The 21,310-nt window shown below is 34.4% G+C and overlaps 3 protein-coding genes across 3 annotated transcripts; 2 read left to right on the plus strand and 1 right to left on the minus strand.

Annotated features, from left to right (window-relative positions):
• The first annotated feature begins 12,714 nt into the window (after positions 1–12,714).
• LOC134278923 (complement C1q-like protein 2) lies at positions 12,715–13,803 on the plus strand. Its single transcript, XM_062761232.1, has 2 exons — positions 12,715–12,974; positions 13,341–13,803. The coding sequence occupies exons 1-2, from the start codon at positions 12,749–12,751 to the stop codon at positions 13,799–13,801; spliced, it is 687 nt and encodes a 228-aa protein (XP_062617216.1). The 5' UTR covers positions 12,715–12,748; the 3' UTR covers positions 13,802–13,803.
• A 921-nt stretch (positions 13,804–14,724) lies between these two features.
• Positions 14,725–18,190, minus strand: LOC134278924 (cytochrome c oxidase assembly protein COX19-like). The gene is made up of 3 exons (XM_062761233.1): positions 18,045–18,190; positions 15,097–15,208; positions 14,725–14,966 (listed from the first exon to the last, which is right to left on the minus strand). Exons 1-3 carry the CDS (start codon positions 18,112–18,114, stop codon positions 14,894–14,896), a joined length of 255 nt encoding a protein of 84 aa, XP_062617217.1. The 5' UTR covers positions 18,115–18,190; the 3' UTR covers positions 14,725–14,893.
• Positions 18,191–18,245: 55 nt separating this feature from the next.
• LOC134278922 (uncharacterized) lies at positions 18,246–21,158 on the plus strand (the record flags this gene model as incomplete). Its single annotated transcript, XM_062761231.1, has 3 exons — positions 18,246–18,318; positions 19,401–19,613; positions 21,039–21,158. Coding segments are annotated over exons 2-3 (303 nt in total), but the record flags the coding sequence as incomplete, so codon positions are not given.
• Between the last annotated feature and the right edge of the window lie 152 nt (positions 21,159–21,310).

The raw sequence follows: 21,310 nt of genomic DNA on the forward strand, positions 1-21,310 counted from the left end.
AAAAATGAAGTCATGTACATGACATTGAAAACATGTCCCTTTGTAGATTCAAACCCGCGACGTAAAGATGAACAACTCACTCCGCGAATCTAAAAATGGTTTTTGAAGATGAAGTAAATAAGGGGAAAAATTAATGTAATTGATTAATGCTGGAAGGCATGGTTATAGGTCAAGGACTTAGGTTACATGAATTAGATTCAACTGCATACAGCATAGGCTCTGAGGAAGACAGCTGAAATATGATAACTACAAAAAATGGGAATCGTAACGGTTATGAATGACATGCAGAATATGTTTTAATAGTTTCTTGGGCATGCCAGCGCATCAAAGATTGTTGGAAACTTGGGATAAGTAAAGCCCTAGGCTAGATATGCTTAATCCAACAAACTTGACGGCGATATATGAATGGCGACAGGCGCAGATTCAGGAATTTTTTTTTCCGAGGGATGAGGTGTCCACATAAAAAATATTTGTACGAGCAAAAAAATATAATAAACTTTCTAAGTCCTGAAATTTGAGAGGAGACTTTAATAAGTCTATATACTCTGTTTTGTAGGAGGAAGCCCCTGGAGGGGGAGGGGGTTATGATCAGATGTAAATTTTGCTAGTACATCCTCTTAAGAGGTTTTTGTTCGTTTCATTTTTATTACTCTAAATGATGTAACGTCTAATTCATTTCACAATATCACCGATATGCTTTTTTTCCAAAGCTCGACCATGATTCCGACAAAAATTGAACAGACTTCATATAATTCATGCAGTTTTCATTTCCATTCAATAGAATAGAATAGTCCAGGAAAAGGGCGCAAAAACCTACACGTGACATTATGGCGCGATTTGATTGTGTCACCCCTTACATAGAAGACAAATGGACTAATCCAGTAGTATAGAAACGCAGAAAAAGGTCAAACGGACATGTCCGTATAAGAACTTGCATGAAATAAATAGATGCATGTTAGCAAAAATTAAAGCTAATTTAAAGGAAATAAATACATCAATTTATTGTATCAGCAGTATGGTTATTTTTCTGCTAACTGTTATTGTTGAAACGCATGTAACAAAATCCGATGATAATTAGCATGCACAAAATTTTGCTGGCTAACTGTAACCTCTTAGCTTCGCACCTAGGAAATATTGATCCTTAGTAGTGCCTGACGCCGTGACGTCAGGCAATCATGGTTTCAACTTTTTAAAAGATCAATTAAAAATCATTTAATTTCTATAAAATACTTGATTCTGATTGGATACGCGCATTGATGAATTTTTCCGTCTAAATTTTTTCTTTGATACATCGATCAAAGGAAAAAATATTACATTCATTTCTTAAATCAATGTTAGAGTTTTTAATTTGTTAGAGCTTGCTTTCTTTTCCATTGGTAAATGTTTGTATTGCAGTTATATGTACGATACATAATAATATTAATAATTAGGCCTATGCAGTGAAATAATTTTAAAAAAAATCATTTTTCGAATTCACTGATACGGAAAGTTACTTAAAAAAAAATCATCGACAATAAAAATACATCGGTTAGTAAATTATTGACAATAGAAATACCTTGGTTATCTCGTGAATTTCACCTATAACCAATAGGGTCATTTGGTTTCTAGTGTTTAAATTATGCTGTGAATTTGATACGTACGTGTATTTCGGGGTATAGGGAAATTATGATATAAATACATGTACTGATGTTTATTTTTATTTTAAAAAGTCTCACATGTTAATGTTAATTATATTAAATATCTTAAAACAGAAATGAGGCGCAAACAATGTTATTTTCTCGTTGTCTTCATCATTAATATAGGCCTAATTGTAAAAATTAATAAATAAAACACGTTAAAAGAATGTAAAACAATGATGAACGTATACTGACTTTTTATGTAAAAATATATTGTACATGTAGAAAAAAAATTGTCAGCATTGTTCAAGATTTTTTTTATGATACAGTGAAACCTGTCTAATCCGACATGCAATGGGAGACGAATTTTGTGTCGGAATAGACAGGGTGTCGGATTGCACAGTGTTAAAATCAAAGGAAAATACTAAACTGGGAAAGAAATTTAACGTCAGAATGCACAGTGTGTCGGATTATTCAGGTGTCGGATTAGACAGTTTTCACTGTAATTTTTTTCGTAAATAAAAAAAATGTACTTTTGCGGGATGATGCATATGGTTATATGCAGACTTTGGAAATGTTTTTTTTTTTTAATTTAAAAAAGTTAAAATGAAATCAATCTCAAATACCTTTTTTGGAGGGTTTGTTTTTTAGTTTTGTCATGCAGAACTACATATCCGATGCTTAATTTGACTATTTTGCTATGATCCTTTTAAAACTGACAGTTTAGGAATTGGAAAATTATTAATATTTAACCATCTGATCTTGTGTATACTGAAAATAAGACAATAGCTCTATGTATAGTAATATAATACCCAGGCACATGTGCGTTAGATCTAATCTCACAACATATTCAGTTTAACTTTTCAAGTCCGATGACAATACATTTTACTACTCAAAGCCTACACATTGAAGGTAAAATTGCGATGACCGTCATTTATGTGTCGGTTTTCGGGAATCTACCCCCTCCCCCTTCCCAGATACCAACCTGCTGAAGACCTCGGCTGTACCAAAATCCCTTGCCTTATAATTACCCTCCCCCATTTCTAACGCAAAATCCTGCATCCGCGCCTGTGACTGGACGTGTGGTTTGACGTCCTTTAGTTTAGTGACGAAATCATCCGATAACTGCTATGTATCATGTTTGCATCGATTTTTTATTCAAATTCTATGCAAAAACAAAATCTCAACAAGAATATCATAAATGTTTATTGCACTTTGCTAGTGCGCTGAATAATTACACTCGTTCACATGTTTACTGAAATGGTTGCTACAGAGTTTGTTTATGCAGCGTCACGGACGCAATGGCGGCTGTTTTCTGCGACGCCTATCGGGATGAAATTTAACTAAGGGACATAACTGAAAAAAGTTGTGTATATACTTCCAAGAACCGTTACACAACAAAAGCAGCAAATGTTCGCATGCAGGTAATAACAGCAATAAACTATATCAAAGCATGAAAATTTGATGTTTTGAACATTGTCGATTTGATCGGTAGCACTTGCACAGAAACTGTGAAACAAATTTACTCTCGGTAAATCCTAAACTGTAGAAAATGATCTAAATTAAATGTTTTTCTACTTTTAGTTTCAGCTGGTTACACTCCAGCACATACAAAACTATATAAATTTACCCCCTACAATACTTTCTTCTTCAATGTTTTGATCTGCGTTGCCGATCGCGCGTTGACAGGGGTGTTAACGGCTCAAAAAGCCACTATTTGGCGCGCATTGTTCTGATCAATCAAAGGAAAGCATAGAATGTAATCCACCTGGCTCTCCTGCCTTGGCAAGGATGAGACAGGGGACCAGGCTAGGCTGATTCCATTCCATTCCCTTCTTCAACCAAGAAAGGGGAAAAGAATAATAACAAATTGTAAAGCCTGCAAGCTATAAAAGTCAAATTATATTCATAATGAAATTAAAGAGACCTTTTTATTATTGCTATAAAAAATACCATGCATAGGCGTAGTCACAGGGGGGGGGGGAAGCGGGGACACTAGAACCCCCCCCCCAACTTTCAGATCTGGGGGGTGGGGGGGGGGGGTGGGGGCAAGAGTATGTCTCTGCCTACCCACTTTTTAATGTAGAACAAAATCACAGCTATTTTGAAATAATATTAAACCTCATTTTTTGGCATTTTTTTTTATGTTGAACAAACTGAGTAAGCATTTCTCTGGAAGTAATAGTTGTATAATATAGTAATGTAATTTAGTAATTAAATCGTCAAGACCTATGGAATTGAAAGTAACTTGCCTTTGAAAAAGTTGGCCATTACCCCCCCCCCCCCCCCCCCCACACACACACACACACACACACGAAATAGGATTTTCGAGATTGGGGAACTTTCAATCTTGTTTTTTTTGTTGTTTTTTTTTTGCTTGTCAAAGAATTTCTGGAGTTAAGCCCCCCCCCCCCTCTTTGAAGTTTGTGACTACGCCTCTGCCATGTTATTAAGAATTAAGAATGGGGGGGGAGGGGGGCAACCATCCTTTCAATGAACATTTCCTATAGTAGAGGTAATGTTGGGGGAAAAAGTGTTGCTACGTTCCTGAGAATTTAATTTTATAAAAATAATTTATTTTAATGGTAAAAAGGAATTTGTCACTCAGTATTTATCTAAGGAATTAGTGTCAATCCTCTACATCAAAGAGCGTCCGACTTGTATGTGTGATATAAATTGCGTCAATGTGTTATTTGAAGTTTGAGTGAATCCCGTATGTTTTGTGAGAGAGTCAGTTTTTAGATCCGCCGTAGACTATCCCGGACATGAACATTAGATGTACTGGACATTCCTTCTATCAAGAAAATATAGTTTTACTCTGGACTATTCAGAGTTACCAAAACGTTTGTTTGTGTGTCTGTGTGTGAGCTTTACAACCTGTCTTTGTTTTATGTGACTTGACTTGTCACATTTCATTTATTTTTCAAAATACAAACTTAACTTTTTATTGCTTGACTTTCGTTTAATAAATTTTCATCACAAGTTCACTTGTGTTCCTTTCACCAAATATATTCTATTAAAATAATGATTCCATCTTCTTTGTTAACTTTAAATTGCTAGAAATATAGTGTAAAAATCCAGAATGAAAGTTTTTCTTTTATATCTCAAAAAGGAGTGAGAATTTGTAAAACGTTAAAGAAGCAAAGTTGTTTAAAATATTGTATCAAGCTTAATCTATTCAAGTCGTCAAAATACGTCCGGCGTCGTCACTTCCGGCCAAACCGGAAGTAGTCGGGAAACGCGTATTTTTGCCGTTCTTACAAGTTTTTTGGTAACATCTGTCACTGGGAGCATAAAACTTAATTTTACGTCCGTCATCGTCACTTCCGGTTAAAACGGAAGTAGGAAAATGGCTTATTTTTGCATTAGTTAACATAGATTTGGAGGATTTAAACAGTTTTTGGTTGTATTTAGTCTTTTTTTTTTAAAATGAAAGTTACTTCCGGTCAAACAGGACGGAAGACCTACTCGTTTTGCTCTAGTTTTGACTACAATTACACAATGACAGCATGGATCGAGTTGTCACTTTGATCATTGCCTTTCCTTGGCGTTTCTACAGCGTCCGTTGGCAATTGTGCTTTCACAGTGTTGTCAGCCAGCTCAAAAGACAACAACAATGCATAGTTGCAATCCTGACCAGGAGCACGGGAGTAGAATTGGGAAGAAGTAAAATTTACACCAGAATGTATAGTGGGGTATTTTTTTTTGTGGAGCGATTGCTTTAGGGTTTTGACGATTTTTTCGTATTGTACACATGATGAATAAGTGTAATAAATACTAGAAAACTGACCAGTCAGCAAGGGCCCCGCCATGGGGTAGAATTAAAAGGGTGCAGCTTACAGAATGATTAATAAATGTACAAAGAAAAAGCAACAGCAACTGTATTCTTAAAATTTCAACATAATTAATTCCTGAATATTCAAAAACCTGAAAATAATATTCTTGTATTTACATTAGGCAGTAAAGAACAACTTAACATTGAATTTATATTTAAACAATTTTGAATCTTGTGTTATGTAAAATGCCAGCCTTCAATGAATGCAAATATCATGAAGGCTTGACCTTAACTTCAAACAAACAGCAGTTGCAGACAAAGGTTTTCATTAATCTTAAAGTGACAGATAAAGAGAAGCCTACTAAATTTTCTGCAGCAGGCTAGATAATTAATCCCAAGGGATTAATTGTACCTCTCTCATCATTTTCTTCTAAAGTTACAATAAGGACTTTTTTCAGTATTAATGATAGAACGGAGTTTTTATACAACTACATTAAAAATTAAAAACATTCTTGAATTAATATATTTAAAAAAAAAGGAAAAAAGTGAAAAAAAAAGTACCCTGGTAAATCAAAAAATCTTCTTTAATCTATTTCTTTTTTTAGGATTCAATGAAATCATAACTATCAAACAAAAATAAATAATAAAAATTTATATTTAAATCCACATATCAGAGTATTTCATAGAATTCCAAATTGATTTAACTTCAAAACAAACTTCATTTGCAGACAGAGGTGGTAATTAATCTCAAAGTGACAGATAAAGATAATGCTCTGGAATTTCTTCAGGAGGAAAGCTAATTAATCTCATGGGACTCCTAGTAGCATTCAGTTTACTGAATGGGAACATCTTCAGCAGTTATCTCTCTTTGCCAATGCATTCTTATATAAAGTTAAGGAATCTACCCCACCACCCCAGCTCCAAACCAAGGGACATAGAGAACCAAACTTAGCATCAAAATATGTATTTTTGCCTACTGAACTACCGTACCAAATTTGATCTTAATTGGGCAACCATAAAAAAAGTTGCCCGTTCATTCTTATGCATAGTTTAGGAATCTACCCCACCACCCCAGCTCCAAACTAGAAGACATACAGAATCAAACTTAGCATCAAAATATGTCTTTCTGCCTATTAAACTACCATACCAAATTTAAACTTGATTGGGCAACCATAAAAAAAGTTATTAGAAAAAAACAGAAAATTTGTGGACGGAAGAGTGACAGACGGACAGACAGACAGACAGACAGACAGACGGACGGACGGACGGACGGACAGACAGAGTGATTACTATAGGGCACCCGCAAATCCTTGCGGGGCCCTAATAATTTTTGAAAAAAATGTCCAATAAGCCCCGGGGTTGAATATCGGGGTGGGGTGGGGGGTCCTGTCCACAAGTACCTACGAGTAAATGTTCAACCAAGCCTTTTTCTTTACTCCTCACTAAGATATTAACAGTAGTGAAAGAGAAATTCAAGAGCAGTGTGCGACAACATATTCGACAAGTGGTGTAAATCAGATGTGGGATACTCAACATTTCCAAGGAACTTTTGAAACATTTGCGATAACAAAATTTTACCAAAATCTACAAAAAATTACGACTTTTCAACTTTATACACAACCATTCACCTGACCACGATAAATGAAAGTCCAGGCTATCATATAGAGAGCCGCTTTTTCAATATCAATGTAACTATAAAATTATTTACATTGTCATTTGTAAAATTACTTTGTTAAAAAAATATTCTGATTGTACACACAAGTACTCTTAGGTTGATTTTAAATAGATGCACGAGTTTCTGAATGACAATATCTATGTGGGTAAGCTTGAAATAAAAGATATTACAGAGTCTGACACATACGAGGGTTGTCCCAAAATTCCGTAGACAAGCATTGCATTTTTTGTAGGAACCTTATGTCATACATTAATGAAACTTCGTATATAGATTAAACCATCACTATCTAATAAATTTATGGACAAATATGGAGTAACTATACAAATTATTCCAATATTAAAGACACATTTCATTGTCTGGTGTAGGAAGGCGGCGCAATACCCGAAAGTTGCAATTAAAATTTAGTATATTATATTTAAAATCCTACGGAAAAGTGATTACTACCATGTAATTTTTTAATGGAAGTGAAAATTCTCAATACTGTTTTATTAACTATATTTCCTCAAATTTTGGTGTTTGTGCTTTGATAAATATGAATTTTATAACGTTTTATAAACATGGGGTTGAAATCCGACTTTTTGAAAAAAGGCGGCTACGTTGGCACAAGCGGCGCACTGGACAATGTTCAAGTGCTTTGATCCTAAATTAATTCTTACAGAAATGTACCAGTCATAAATATTTGGTAGACTAGGAAACTTTTTCTCGTCCTTAGTATTTAAAATGACTAAAACAGTTTCTCTGCGTATATGTGAATGACAGTAGCCAAAATATACTGAAAGGAAAAAGAAACGCAGGGTAGCATAATTGTCGATTAAAATTTGACCACATGACCGAAAATTACGAAAATTATACAGATGGGAAATTTAGTTACTGTGCATCAAAATCAGTATTCAGAATTACTCAACCGTAAAATTTATGACGTCACGTAGGGAAAACGCTAAAAAGCCCAAAACACGTGCAATTTGATAACGACGTGTTTGTCCACAAATCTTGTTGCATTTTTTGATGCTTATGAGGTATGCACATCGTTTTTCAATATTAAGAGACATTATGAATCCATTACAATCTTGGCACAGTTTACGGATGTTCAATGGCGTCTTGTTTTCGAATTGCCTAATTAATGAAAAAGGCAACAACGGTTTACTAAGCAGTCTCTTGTAAATTTTCCTCCATAAAACTTTTTAGCCGTTGCCAGAGATGGTCTGGAGTGGATTTCAATCAACCATGACGATGACGTTAACGCGAAACAGAGCCATGTTACGAGCGGGTTATTCGTCCTGCCATCTCTTAAATCGCCACCTTACTACCACAAAAAAGCCATTTAATATAGTGTACATGATTATAATCATTACATTCATACGAAATTTGAAAGAAAACAATTCCGTTATTTGGTTTTTTGAGCTAGTCAACTTACTGTTGTATTCCTCTCGCTGGCGCATGCGCGCGCCGTTTGACTAATTTTTTTGCGTGGTTACCCATGCTAAATATAGCCAGGGTTTGAAAGATAAACACTCTGATGAAATTCCATGCAAAGGAGAAATAAGACTGACAGATGCACGAGATGGACATTGAAGATAATGAGAGTTTTCGATTTTCCCTTTTGGGGGGTATCGTCATTTGAGCTTCAATAACTCATGAATAATTACACAAAATCATATGAGAATTTGGTTATATCTTTTTGAAAGATGATTTTAAAAGTTAGATAGGAAAACTAAAAAGTATTTTAAGAAAAACAAATTTAATTCACCTCAAAAGTTTACCCTGCGTTTCTTTTTCCTTTCAGTAAAATACAGGGCTAAGAAATGGGCAAGAGTTCTATTGTGCAACTCAAAAAGAGAAAATCCGCGAAAAAAAAACCCGTAGAATATAGCGTTAATAAATAATTATTATTCCATACCTGTACATGCATATACTTTGATTACATATTTTAATGTTTGATCATATCAAAGTAATTAAGATTTTACACATTTACAACTATAACTGTTTCGTTTAATTTAAGAATTTGATTCTGGTAATTGAAATATTTTCTCCAAAAATTTGAAACGTTGACATATTTGTATTTTTTGACGTTACAGATTGCTCCGGGTGTTAGAGAACGATATCACTTTAAATCATATAACTCAAAAAGTTTTCAAGCAAACGTTATAAAACTTTGTAATTTATCTGCCAAGAACTAGCTTTATCCACTCTGAAGATTTTATAAAAATACATAAATTTCTTCAAAAGATATGAGCTCAGTCTACGAAATTTTGGGACAACCCTCGTACTTGTATGTTAAGTTTCATGGTTGAATGTTTGACTTGAAAAGACGTTAATTGACACTTAATAAAAAGCTTTATGATAAACGATATGAGGCCGGAATTAAAAATATCTTTGTTTCCCCTAACCCGACCCTAAATTCTCAAGTTGGGTCGGTAGGTAGGTAAACAATTTTATTTTCTGACAGTAGCTTTGATAAATGGAAAAATAAACTTTATATATAAGAAAAGTACAAAATCAAGCGATTTGTGAACAAAACAAAGTACATATGCCGTTTAAAAGCAAACTTCATGGTTAATGAATTCACAACTGTTGAATTTGTGAAATATCTCACGCCATTTAAATTGAATAAAATAGATAAGATTCTCAAATTCGCAAAGACTAGACATACGTGCGTATTTTTTTTTCAAACCTTTCATCGGCCTTCAGAGTTTATAGACAATCAATGTATTTTTTGAGGGCTATGAGATTTGCAGTGGTTCGGGAGCATTTTGCTTTAAGAAGTGGCTAATTTTAAATCGCAGGCTCAAATCCCAATGAGTAACGTTGGGAACGGTCCTTCAAAGGGGACCATAAAACTTGTGTCCAGTATCGCAGAAGATGCTGGTTCAAGAAAAAAAAATCCCCCACTGCTTAATGGCAAAAAAGTGCAGAGTACGTCTAAATTTGGAGCAATGGGGAAATGTTTAAATGTCGTCCTAACAAATCTCGAAGGAATTAAAAGTTAAGAAAGACTTCAAGGGCCAAATTCAAGACAAATACACTGGACGTATCAGGAAGCTGAAAATGATTTCAAAACTATTTGGAAAGAGTATTTTAACAATATTTAATTGAACCAAACCTACAAATGATAAAACGCTGTATACTATGTTATAGTCACGAAGTTTAACCACTAAATAAAGGCAGGAAGAAAGGACATCTGAATTATATTGATCAGGATGAATATGCAGACATATTTACAACAACTCCTATATATGATTCCATAATATCTTATAGTAAACATATAGTAAACCTAGGAACATATAGATAAATTGTTTATTAGATCAAACTCAAATTAGATAAAATGCAGTGAAATTGAATGATCCGTTCACTAGGTGGGCGCCTCATCTACTAATGAGGCGGACCTTACCATGTATACGTACCTTAAATTCAAAGACAGGTTTGTTGTTGTTTAACGTCCTTTTCGAAACTTTATTCACTCATATGGAGACGACAAGACACCTCCGAAATACTCTTAATTAGTCATGATAAATTTTATTATTAAATTGTTTCAATAGTGAAGGATTCCAATTAGCTAAACTCATGAGACGTCGCCATTGTTTAATGAAGAGCTAATACCCTATAATCACATATCTGGATGCCATTTTGTTTCCAACAAATGCTTGAAAATCACAGTAGAACAATGTGGGCCATTCTTATAAAAACTGATTTTGATGAAATTGTATTTTATCTAACTTGGTTAACAATAAAAATAATTTTTGAATCATCTTATTTAAAAAATCTTTTCAGTCGGTGCGATTTAATTGAGTCGGTCGCGTTAGGGGAAACAAAGGTAATTTTTATTTTGGCCTGACTTAAACTTTTCAATCGTCAACTTCCCTTGTTTATGCAGCAATTTACTTTTGCCGTCTGCATACGGAGTTTATATATCTCAGTCGATTCGATACGTGAAATCATGTTCTACATACGAACATTTATTAAACGAGGTAAATTATTGGAAAACCAGTTGAAGAAGCAAGGAAATCAGCAGTCTCGTATAAAGTCGTCATTTCGTAAATTCTATGGTAGATACAATGGCTTTGTCAGCAAATACAATTTACCATTAAGTCAAATGCTGACTTTTTTCATACTAATTGTCCATTATTTGGCCATTATTTACACACTGAGTTGTCCACGGATTTTTCCAGGGGTTATCCCGAACCAAGGCCGTAACTAGGCTCAAATATTTAGTGAGGCAAAGGTGCTGGGCATTTTAGTTCCAGTCGGGGCAAAGGTAGTACCTGATGGTCAGTGATGGGGGTTTCCAGGGGGGGGGGGGGTCCTGAAACTGGGTATTAGAAAACAAAAGATTTAATTTTGGAAAGTATTTTTTCGCCCGCATGGCACAGTGGTTATAGCGTATGCTGTAGAGTCGAAGACTAAGGAGTTGATCCTTACATCGCGGGTTCGAATCCCACTACAGGATGTAGAGACAGGTCCTTCGGATGAGACCGTAAAATCCGAGGTCCTACATTGTATGCCACAGTAAGAGATGACACAAAAAAAGTTCTCTCACTCTTCAATCATCTTCAATGACCCGGAAAGCCCAGTGCAGCCCTCCACCGGCAAGTAGTGGTGTCTCAATATGAATGATAAAATCTTAGAAGGGGTGTTAAACAATCAATTTACAAAACAAACGTTTGAATTATATTTTACATGCGTTCTAAATGGAAAACTGGTAAGATGAACGATTTGGAAAAATTGAAACAAAAGTTGAAAATAAATATTTACTATGAAGACACATAATTTTATGTTTCATATTAGTTCAATGTAAAACTTTTTCACTTTTTAGAAAACTGTAAAATTTTAGTGAGGCATTTGCCTCACTTGCCTCAATGGTTGTTACGGCCTTGCGAACATGACAAGGGGCACACGGCGGGTGTGACCGTTCAGCAGGGGATGATCACTCCTCCGTGGCACCTGATCACACCTTCGATGTTGTGGAGGCCAGTGTTTGCTCCCCTCCCATTTTGTAATGTTTAATGGACTCTTGAGCTCAAATATTGTTCGTTATCTTCACATAATTGATATTTCAATGAAAAAAGTCTTTATTTTCAGAACTCGTTCCACTCTGACTAAAATAGGTAATAGTTATAGGGACATTCATATTACTGTCGAGTAATCAACGTCATCTCTTTTTATGCACACAATACAAATAATTAAATATGTGTATTTACCCTACAGATAAGGTAGAGAAGGGGAATGGGGAGTCATCAAATACTTGTACAACAAAATGGTATATCATATAAAAAAATAACTTCAATTTTCTGTAATTTCCAGCATTTTCTACTGTTGCGTAAATATTACAAAACATGTTGGGTTTTTTTTTGAAACTGAAAACTTTTTTTTTAAAAATTCCGTAATCTTGAGCTCGATTATGTTATTACCTACAAAAATAGAAAAATATATCGCTTGAAAAGAGGGAACAATTTTGTTTTGGTCTAAATTACTTGTTGCGGATTGGTTACTTATTAGGTAAATAGTTCATTGACCTGTTTTATATTGTTTCTTATCTAACATTCCTGAAATTAGTACAATTACACATTGTTCGTGGTGAAAATGAATAAGATCATTTATTTGCTATTTCTTTTGTCAGTATTTCTGTCAGTAAGTTTTGCAGACACTAACATCGAAAATGAATTTCGTGAGATACGGAGCATTCTGATGCGACAAGAGCAAGAGATTCACGACATACAAATTGACAATCAAGCATTGAGAACCATTATTGTCCGTCAGGAGCGCGCGATCCGGGAATTACGAGTTGAAAACCAAGCCTTACGGAATAAAGTTGATGACCTACAGACATCTCCGTCCACTACGGCGAAGAATAAATCTGAGGAAAAGGAAGAAAAAATTCCTTCTTCAGGATCTGGACAGATTGAAATGAGCGGTAATCTCTTTTTTAAAAAGCTTCAAATAAGCAATTTTAAAAATTTAACATATTATGTACATGTACGTAGAGTATAAGATACCATTTTACTAAACTATAGTAATGCAAATTTTATTAATATACAATAAGAAAACTTTGAAAGGTTTGAAACTATGCATCGTCGGAAACCCACGGTCGGTCTCGCTTCTCTTACCTCAAGAGAAGCGAGACCGACCGTGGGTTTCCGACGATGGAAACTATGTAGACAATGAGAAATCATTGTTATAATTTATTATAAGTTGGACACGTAATTAAGTTGATGGCAAAGGTTCCTTAGTGTCTAGACAATTGTTAGCCCATTCAACTTGGTGTGATTTTTATTTTCAGAATCACCAGGAAAGATATCTTTGAGCAAAGGTAAAAGGGCAATTGGCACTGGAACTCCAATTGCATTCTATGCATATATGTCAAAATCAGAGCATAATCCAAGTAACCATCACATGCTTATCTTCGACACCATCACAACAAATCTGGGTGGAGGTTACAACAGACACAGCGGCATGTTCTCGGCCCCCGCGACTGGGCTCTACGTATTTACGTGGACTATCTATACCGGTGAGCATGGTAAAACTGCATTCGCCATTTATGTGAACGACGACATAGTCAGTAGTTGCTTTGGGGAGACGGACGGTAACAGTCGAGATTACGATTCTGAAACAGGGACTATCGTAGTGTCCTTAAACCAGCACGACGATGTCTACATTCGGTCAATCATGGCTTGTACTACGTACGTGCCCAGCATTGACTGGCATGCAAGAACTACGTTTGCTGGGTGGAAACTTGATTAATACATGTAAACAGACATGAATAAAAGCAATGAAACAAATGATAGGCATATTTTTGTTGAGAAATTGAATTAAACAAGGATGGCCATGTAGATAAGATTACTGTAATCCAACTAAATAACCCCCCTCCCATCACATTTTCAAATATGAAGTTTTTTTTCTTGCTTGTTAAAATTTTCCGGAGGTTTCTCTCCCTGCTCCGACTCCCTCCTCACGCGCACTTTGCTACGGGTCTGCGAGATTAAAGATATTATAGATCTTGACTAGTTTGTGGATACCAAAGGAATAGCTGGCCTTTTAGCTTACAACTAGAGAAAAGCCCAGTGAAAGGCTGAAATTGTAAACCTCTACTCATGACTTTGCAACGGGGGATCTGCTTACTGAGCAATAGGCTTCATGTAAAGGACTTTTCTCCACTATTTTCCATACAAGGCAGGGAATTCAAAACTTTTTTTACAACTTCATAAAAATGTCAGACCTCCTCTAAACACTATGCCACACAGGTAATTCTTCAAGTGTATTTGCTAAAGAGATTAGGCTGTCTTTCAAAGACAGCATATTAAGACAGTCTTTGGGAGGAAAATGAATTATAGTAATTATACACTGTCACATAACAATATGAGTGCATATTAATTCAATCTTAAAGAGACTGTTTTTCCAAAAAATAAAATTAGTAGGTAATCATAAATGATCTGTTTTATAGTATCCTAGTTTTAAATTATATCATGTTAGTTTCAACCAATATAACATGTACCTCAAAGTCTCCAAAAGTCTCTCCCCTCTCTCTATCTGACCTCTCTTTCTGCATGAGAGGGTGTGTTAATTGGAGTATATATCTATTTCTGACATTGTGGACCAAGCCACAATGTCAGGAAATTATAGTATAATACAATGTACCATAAAACAAAACAATTATAAATTTAACAAACAATTATAAATTTTATTTTGAATCATTTGATATGAAATAGTCCATACAGAGACTAAAAATATGACATGTTTCTATCCATAAAATATGAGTATCTTACTATACATATATATCTCACATTGACCTTATCACAGAAAAATGTTTAAATGACACAAATTTGCTAAATGTCATCAAGTTGGATTTTTCACATTATCTTCTTCATGAAATCCTAAATTTTTCCAGTCCTCTTTCTGCATCAAATCACTGAAGAAATTAAAGGGGAAAATACTGGTACTTAAAACAACTTTCTTCATTCATATACATACTACTTTTCAACTTTAGAAAATATATTTAGACTAAAATTGTCTTTGAACATATAAGCTGTAAAACTTACTTATCCATTCTACATTGAAGATATGACTTGGCCTCTGATCTGCATTTTGCATTTTCCCTGTTATTAGACATTAGGCACTTCATGTACTGCCTCATTTCTTGTTTGCATAAACCTGAAATTTTGAAGAAAAATATTCTTACCATTACCTTTACCTTTAAAAATGTTTCCTTAAAATTTTTGATAGTCCCATTTTCAAGTATAGTAAATGATATCTGACTTTAATAATCATTCCAGGTCTTATTACTTGTATTCCTAAGGGAGATGAACTACTGAATTACATGTACATGTAATAGATGAGAAGAGAGACCTGCCAGGGAAGAGCCTGGATTAGTGTCTCTGTGTGTGGATACCTTTATTTAGTAGAAAGAAATGTGGGTCAAGTACTTCAGTCACTGGTGGCCAAATACTGAGGACAGCCAAATTTTTTGAGACACTGTCACACCTTAGCTGCTGTCAGAGTGTGAAATTAATGAGGCTGAGTGGGTGTTGTCAGACTAAGTGGCAAGTTAACAAGGCCGAGTCTAATTCAAATGAATATTACTTTGCGAAGCTTTTTAATTTCATGCAGTCATATATGCAACAGTACCACCTTTCCCAAATATTACACATGATTATAATACAAAATAGACAGAAAGGTAGAAATACAAAAAATGTAGAAAAAATGTGATAATTTGGAGTTTTTCTAACAAATCCCTGTAGGGTTCAAAAGTTAAGATTGACAACTTTTGAGATGGCCCCATAAGAAATCAGGACGGTTCACATTCAAGTTTTTAATCATAAATCAATAAATATATTAGTAAAAATTAATTAAAGAAAAATTTTCTATTTTTCTCTAGGGTAGAAATAATGAAAGAAAAAGTGAGCAAGCTCACATACCCCACCCTCCCCAATTGCCAAAGTGCTGAAATTCCCGCAAAAAATCGGAATTTCCTGGTAATATGCACATCTACACAATGTGTCCTAAATAACTGCAAAGTTTGATGAAATTGTGTGCTGACAAACTAAACTGTTTATCTCTATATTCAAGACATAGCCAAAAATCTAAGTGTAAAAGTGCGGAAATTCCCGGAAATATGAAGGAATCATAATTTCCTGGTAATATGCACATCTACACATTGTGTCCTAAATTTCTGCACAGTTTGACGAAATTGTGTGCAGCGGTTTATGAGGAGTTGTGCTGACAAACTGTTCATCTCTATATTCAAGATATGGCCAAAAATCCAAGTGTAAAAATGCGGAAATTCCCGAAAAAAATAAAGGAATCAGAATTTTCTGGTAATATGCACATCTACACATTGTGTTCTAAATATCTGCAAAGTTTGACGAAATTGTGTGCAGCGGTTTATGAGGAGTTGCGCTGACAAACTGTTCATCTCTATAATCAAGATATGGCTTAAAATCTAAGTGTAAAAGTGCGGAAATTCCTGGAAAAAATAAAGGAATCGGAATTTCCTAGTAATATTGTGTCCTAAATATCTGCAAAGTTTGACGAAATTGTGTGCAGCAGTTTATGAGGAGTTGCGCTGACAAAAAAACAGGACTCCGACTGACAGTGACTGACCGACAGGTCAAAAACATTATTATAGATAGTTTTCGATTGACCAAGAGTTACTTCCCGTTGGCCGCCATACTGGAGGTCCAAATGCTCATATTCCTTCATTGTTCAACCAATTAAAAAATATTATACTTGCTATTTTGAATTAGAAATCATTATTTTTCTGAAGTATATAAATTTTTGGAAGCCTCCTTAATTTAAAAAAAATTATTTGATAAAGATTTTCCACCAAATATTTCTGCTATATTTTCTTAAACTTGGTAAGACAAAGAGGGAAAATCACTGAGTCGACCTCCAATATGGCGGCCAACGGGAGGTAACTTTCGCTAAATTCAGGCCTATCGAAAACTATCTATACCTCATGCAACTTCTTGTGTGGGGTATAATTATAGACTCGGCTTTGCATTGTTAAAGTCTTCCTGCAGAAAATTGTTACTACTTTTTACAACCCCCCTTCACAAAATTTAGTTGATGAATTAGCTGCAGAACTGTGGCTCTCTGCTTGAGAAAATTCGGACAGATAAAGCAGAGAGCTACAGATCCAAGCGTTGTAAAAACCTTCGATTTACGCCCACGATTTTTCGTCGCTCACTTCGTGTATTTTGCTAGTATTTTATACATTCCCCAGCTTAAAAATATATTTAATAATTAATCATACATAACATTTAACTTCAATTCCTGACAACTTACTTACCTTTTACATGTGTTTCAACGCTAACATATTGCTTTGTGGTTACGGACTTCGAAATGGAACTCTTTTAAACCGACATTATAAAACTATATACAGGAGTGTTTCGGACCACTAAAAGGTAAATAAAGTATCGACAAAAATAGCTAAATATATGATTAATTATAGGTTACCATTCTAAGAGCCAGAGAAAGTTTAAACTACACGAAATAAATGCCTACAGTAGCGACGAAAAATCGTCGGCGTAAATCGAAGGTTTTTACAACGCTTGGATCTGTAGCTCTCTGCTTTATACGTCCGATTTTTTTCAAGCAGAGAGCTACAGTTCTGCAGCTATTGATGAATAGTCATATCGTCGCATGTAGAGGAATCAGGATGAAAATTTATGTAAATTAAAAACGTCTGAAACTCCACCACACTTTTTTCAACTCCATAAAATATTAAAACAGGATTTTCGAATCACCCCTATTTTTTCACTTGTCAAACATTTTTTTCAGATAAGTTGTCAGTTCCTCCCTTCAAAAACGATATTATGTCTCTGTATTAATCTGGTAATGGCTTATAAATTTTTTACACAGTTTCTATTAATAGTTCGAATTTCCTCAAATTGAAGTTCAAACAATTAACATATTACACTTTCTTTGTAGGTGTATTGAAAATTTAAGTTGGGGAACATTAAGTTAACATTAATATAAACTCCATTACCTTCATGGTCCAAAGGAAAAATGCCTTTGTCTGGTGCTCTTGTGATTTGTCTTGTTGAAGGAGTTGCCATTACCTTGGGGAAAAATCAGAGAGCTTCCGATATAAACACTGGTTCTCTGTTTCTTTATAGGGGAACCAAGCTAAACATTGATTTGATTGGATAAAAAATTTAAATCTTTCGGCACTTTTCTTGAGTTATCATTCAATGAGTTTATTCATTCATTCGCATGGTATGGGAAGCTGAAGATTTCTCCTTTGCTGAGGAGCAGTTGTGGTTAGTGGAAAACATGAATTAATCTCTGGGCCAATGAATTTATCATTAAGTTGAAAATTTTAATGAAATACTAAAATCCCACCCCTTTCCATTAACCTTTTAACATGGTTAACGCTCAATCCAATGTTTGACAGTGACTCACACAGGTCCAGGAAAATCACTATATTTAGCTATATAGCTAAATCTACCTATATAGCTTTATTTACCTATATAACATAGCTTTATTTAGCTATTTCATAGTAAATTTCTGTTTTATGAAAAGCAGACAAAAAGTCGCATAATGAGGCAGTATTAGTTTTCAACTTTGAAATGGACTGAAAACAATTCACCAAAAACCCCACTTTAAAAATGTTTCTCCTTTTGTGCAATTGCAATCAAAGATCTAAAAGATTTTGGGCTATGTATAACAGTTAAGCAGTGATTAAGCAGCTATTTTAACAAAGAAAAGCAGTTTTTTTCAACAAGATAATATTGATTGGTAATAATTCAGCACAATGTAAGGCAAACACACTTAGTCATGCCTCATTGCACTTCCAGTGAGGGACAGCTATCCAAACAATAGAGATGCATTTTTTGGTTAAAAAGTGTTTAAAAGAGGCAATGTTTTTACTATCTATGCCCTAGGTTGTTTTTATCAAACCTTTTAAAAAAAATATCAACCATAATTTTCATGCAACTTTTGGTCTGCTTTTCATAAAACAGAAACTTATTCTAAAATAGTTAAATAAAGCTATAATATATAGGTAAATTAAGCTATATTGCTAAATATAGTGATTTTCCTGGACCTGTCACCGTGTTTGATATTTTATTTATCTCAGTCTCACTCAGTCGGTTGGGTGCATTATATTTCAAAGTGAAACACTGCTTATTTTTCAAATATGTTTAAAAAACTGAACATAATGTTTATCTCGGCAAGATGCCATAGGAACTAAAACTGTTGGTCTGGTGTCCCTCGACAGTACCGGTAGACCAAAATTTTTAGTCTCTACGGCATCTGCATGATCTCGCAGAGATTAAACATATGTAACTATACTCATAGACTGATAAAGAAGAGTTATTTCCCATTTTATTTCTATTAATAGGCCTATTCTTGGTACAGTTTTGACTACACCATGTCAAGATGGAACTTGGATGACCCCGATTTCTTTGAGGAGATTGTTCCCTTTGGGAGTGAAGTGGATGAGGAGGAGGAAGAAGAAGGATTTCTGACCTGCACCTGCTACGGACGTGGGAAAAAACTGAGCGAAGTGGATGTTCCTCGTGTACCCCAACTACACTTACATATTGAGAAGCAGGTACACATACTACTAAAGGCCAAAGTTTTCAACCGCTCGGTTTTCCTCAGGGAAGTTTGGTGTGGGGTGGAGCAGGAGCTTAATCTAAGCGACTGAGAAGCCCAGAGGGAAGGACACTTGCTTGTTTATACTTACCGATATACACAAGATGTTACCTGAGTGTATTACTTGTATTAGTTTTCCTACAATATAGTAAAACAAAATCATTTTTTTCATATGTAGATCAATTGAAATGTTGAGCATGAAATTTTTAAATAAAGCAATTAAATTCTAAAATTCTCCTCAAATTCCTTGTTTTAAAATTAATATTTTTTGATAATTTGACATTTTCAATATAATGTAGAATCTATATTTGTTAAATGATTTAAAGTTTTAACAAATATAGGGAAAAAATCTGAGAGCAAGAATGAAAGAAAAATAGAGGTTTCCAGTAAACAGTTCACAAGATGGCACAAATTTTCATTTCCCGTGAATTTTGATGTACTGCAGTGAGTTGGTGAATGGGGTCCAAAATATGTGACATTAATATTTTGTGTGCAGCCAGTTAGGGTTGGACACCGGTACACGGTACCAGTACCGTACCGAATAGTTACTTCAAAAATACCGGTAAAATACCGTTTCATTTAATACCGGTACTGATAACGGTATTTCATAATCTTTAAAACATTGTTATAGATTTAATAAAATTAATTTTTGAAAAAGATTCCAGACTCGCTAAACTTGATTCTCTGTGCATTGAAAGGGTAGGCTAATTAACAAAATCATTATTAAGGAAGATACTTCCTTTCTACAACCAATATTCGAGAAAAACCAACACGTATTAAAAAAATATTTACATTAATCTTGTTTCAGTTTTATTAATAGAAACCAAAAAAAAAATTGTAAATTAAAAAGGAAAATTGTTGCGAATTTGTGATGTCATCTCTCTCTCCATTTTTCATGCTTCGTCGTTTAGTGATACCAAGTAAAATGGCGATCGGATGAAGCGATCAGCTGTCATTTAGCAGAGAATTAGACAACGGTGTTTCTTATATTTTTTTTTATTTTATTGAGATTCAGATTAATTTGTTTTGTTCATAATTTAATAAAAGGTTGAATTATAGAAATAGAATATATTTAACACATTTTAGATTATAACATTGAAAGTTTGGTTATAAGCGGTGATAATTGAAAGCATATTTGTCATTAAAATAAACCCGGATTCTCATTCATCAAGGTATAGTACCGTACCGTTAAAAATACCGTATCGTTTCAAAAATACCGGTATGGTATCATACCGTTTCATCCATAACGGTATCCAACCCTACAGCCAGTACATATGATCACATGTATGCAACTCATGAAGTAATGATAAAGAAAAGCAGAATATTATTTTCTGAATGAATTATATTTTACATAGTTTTCATTCATGCCTCTTTTTTGTAGAAGTACTTTGAAAAATTAAGAGCAACAGATGATCCAACTTCCAGGAAGGTGGGAAGGGGTAGAGCCAGAATCCGACACAAACTGAGCAACAATGAGAAACCCAGTGTTGGACAATCACAGGTTTGTTTTGTTAGAAATTCGTAACAATGTCACAGTATCAGTGTAGATTATAATGGACTAAGACTGAAAAATTATTCAAGCTGATCCTCAACTGCTGATTCAGTGCTGAACCCATTATTTAATTACATAATTCATTTCAAAAAACAGATAAT

This window comes from Saccostrea cucullata, unplaced genomic scaffold (genome assembly GCF_032062105.1).
Source record: "Saccostrea cucullata isolate Sc308-1 unplaced genomic scaffold, CSIRO_AGI_Scuc_v1 ctg6296, whole genome shotgun sequence".
NCBI classification, from domain to species: Eukaryota; Metazoa; Mollusca; class Bivalvia; order Ostreida; family Ostreidae; genus Saccostrea; species Saccostrea cuccullata.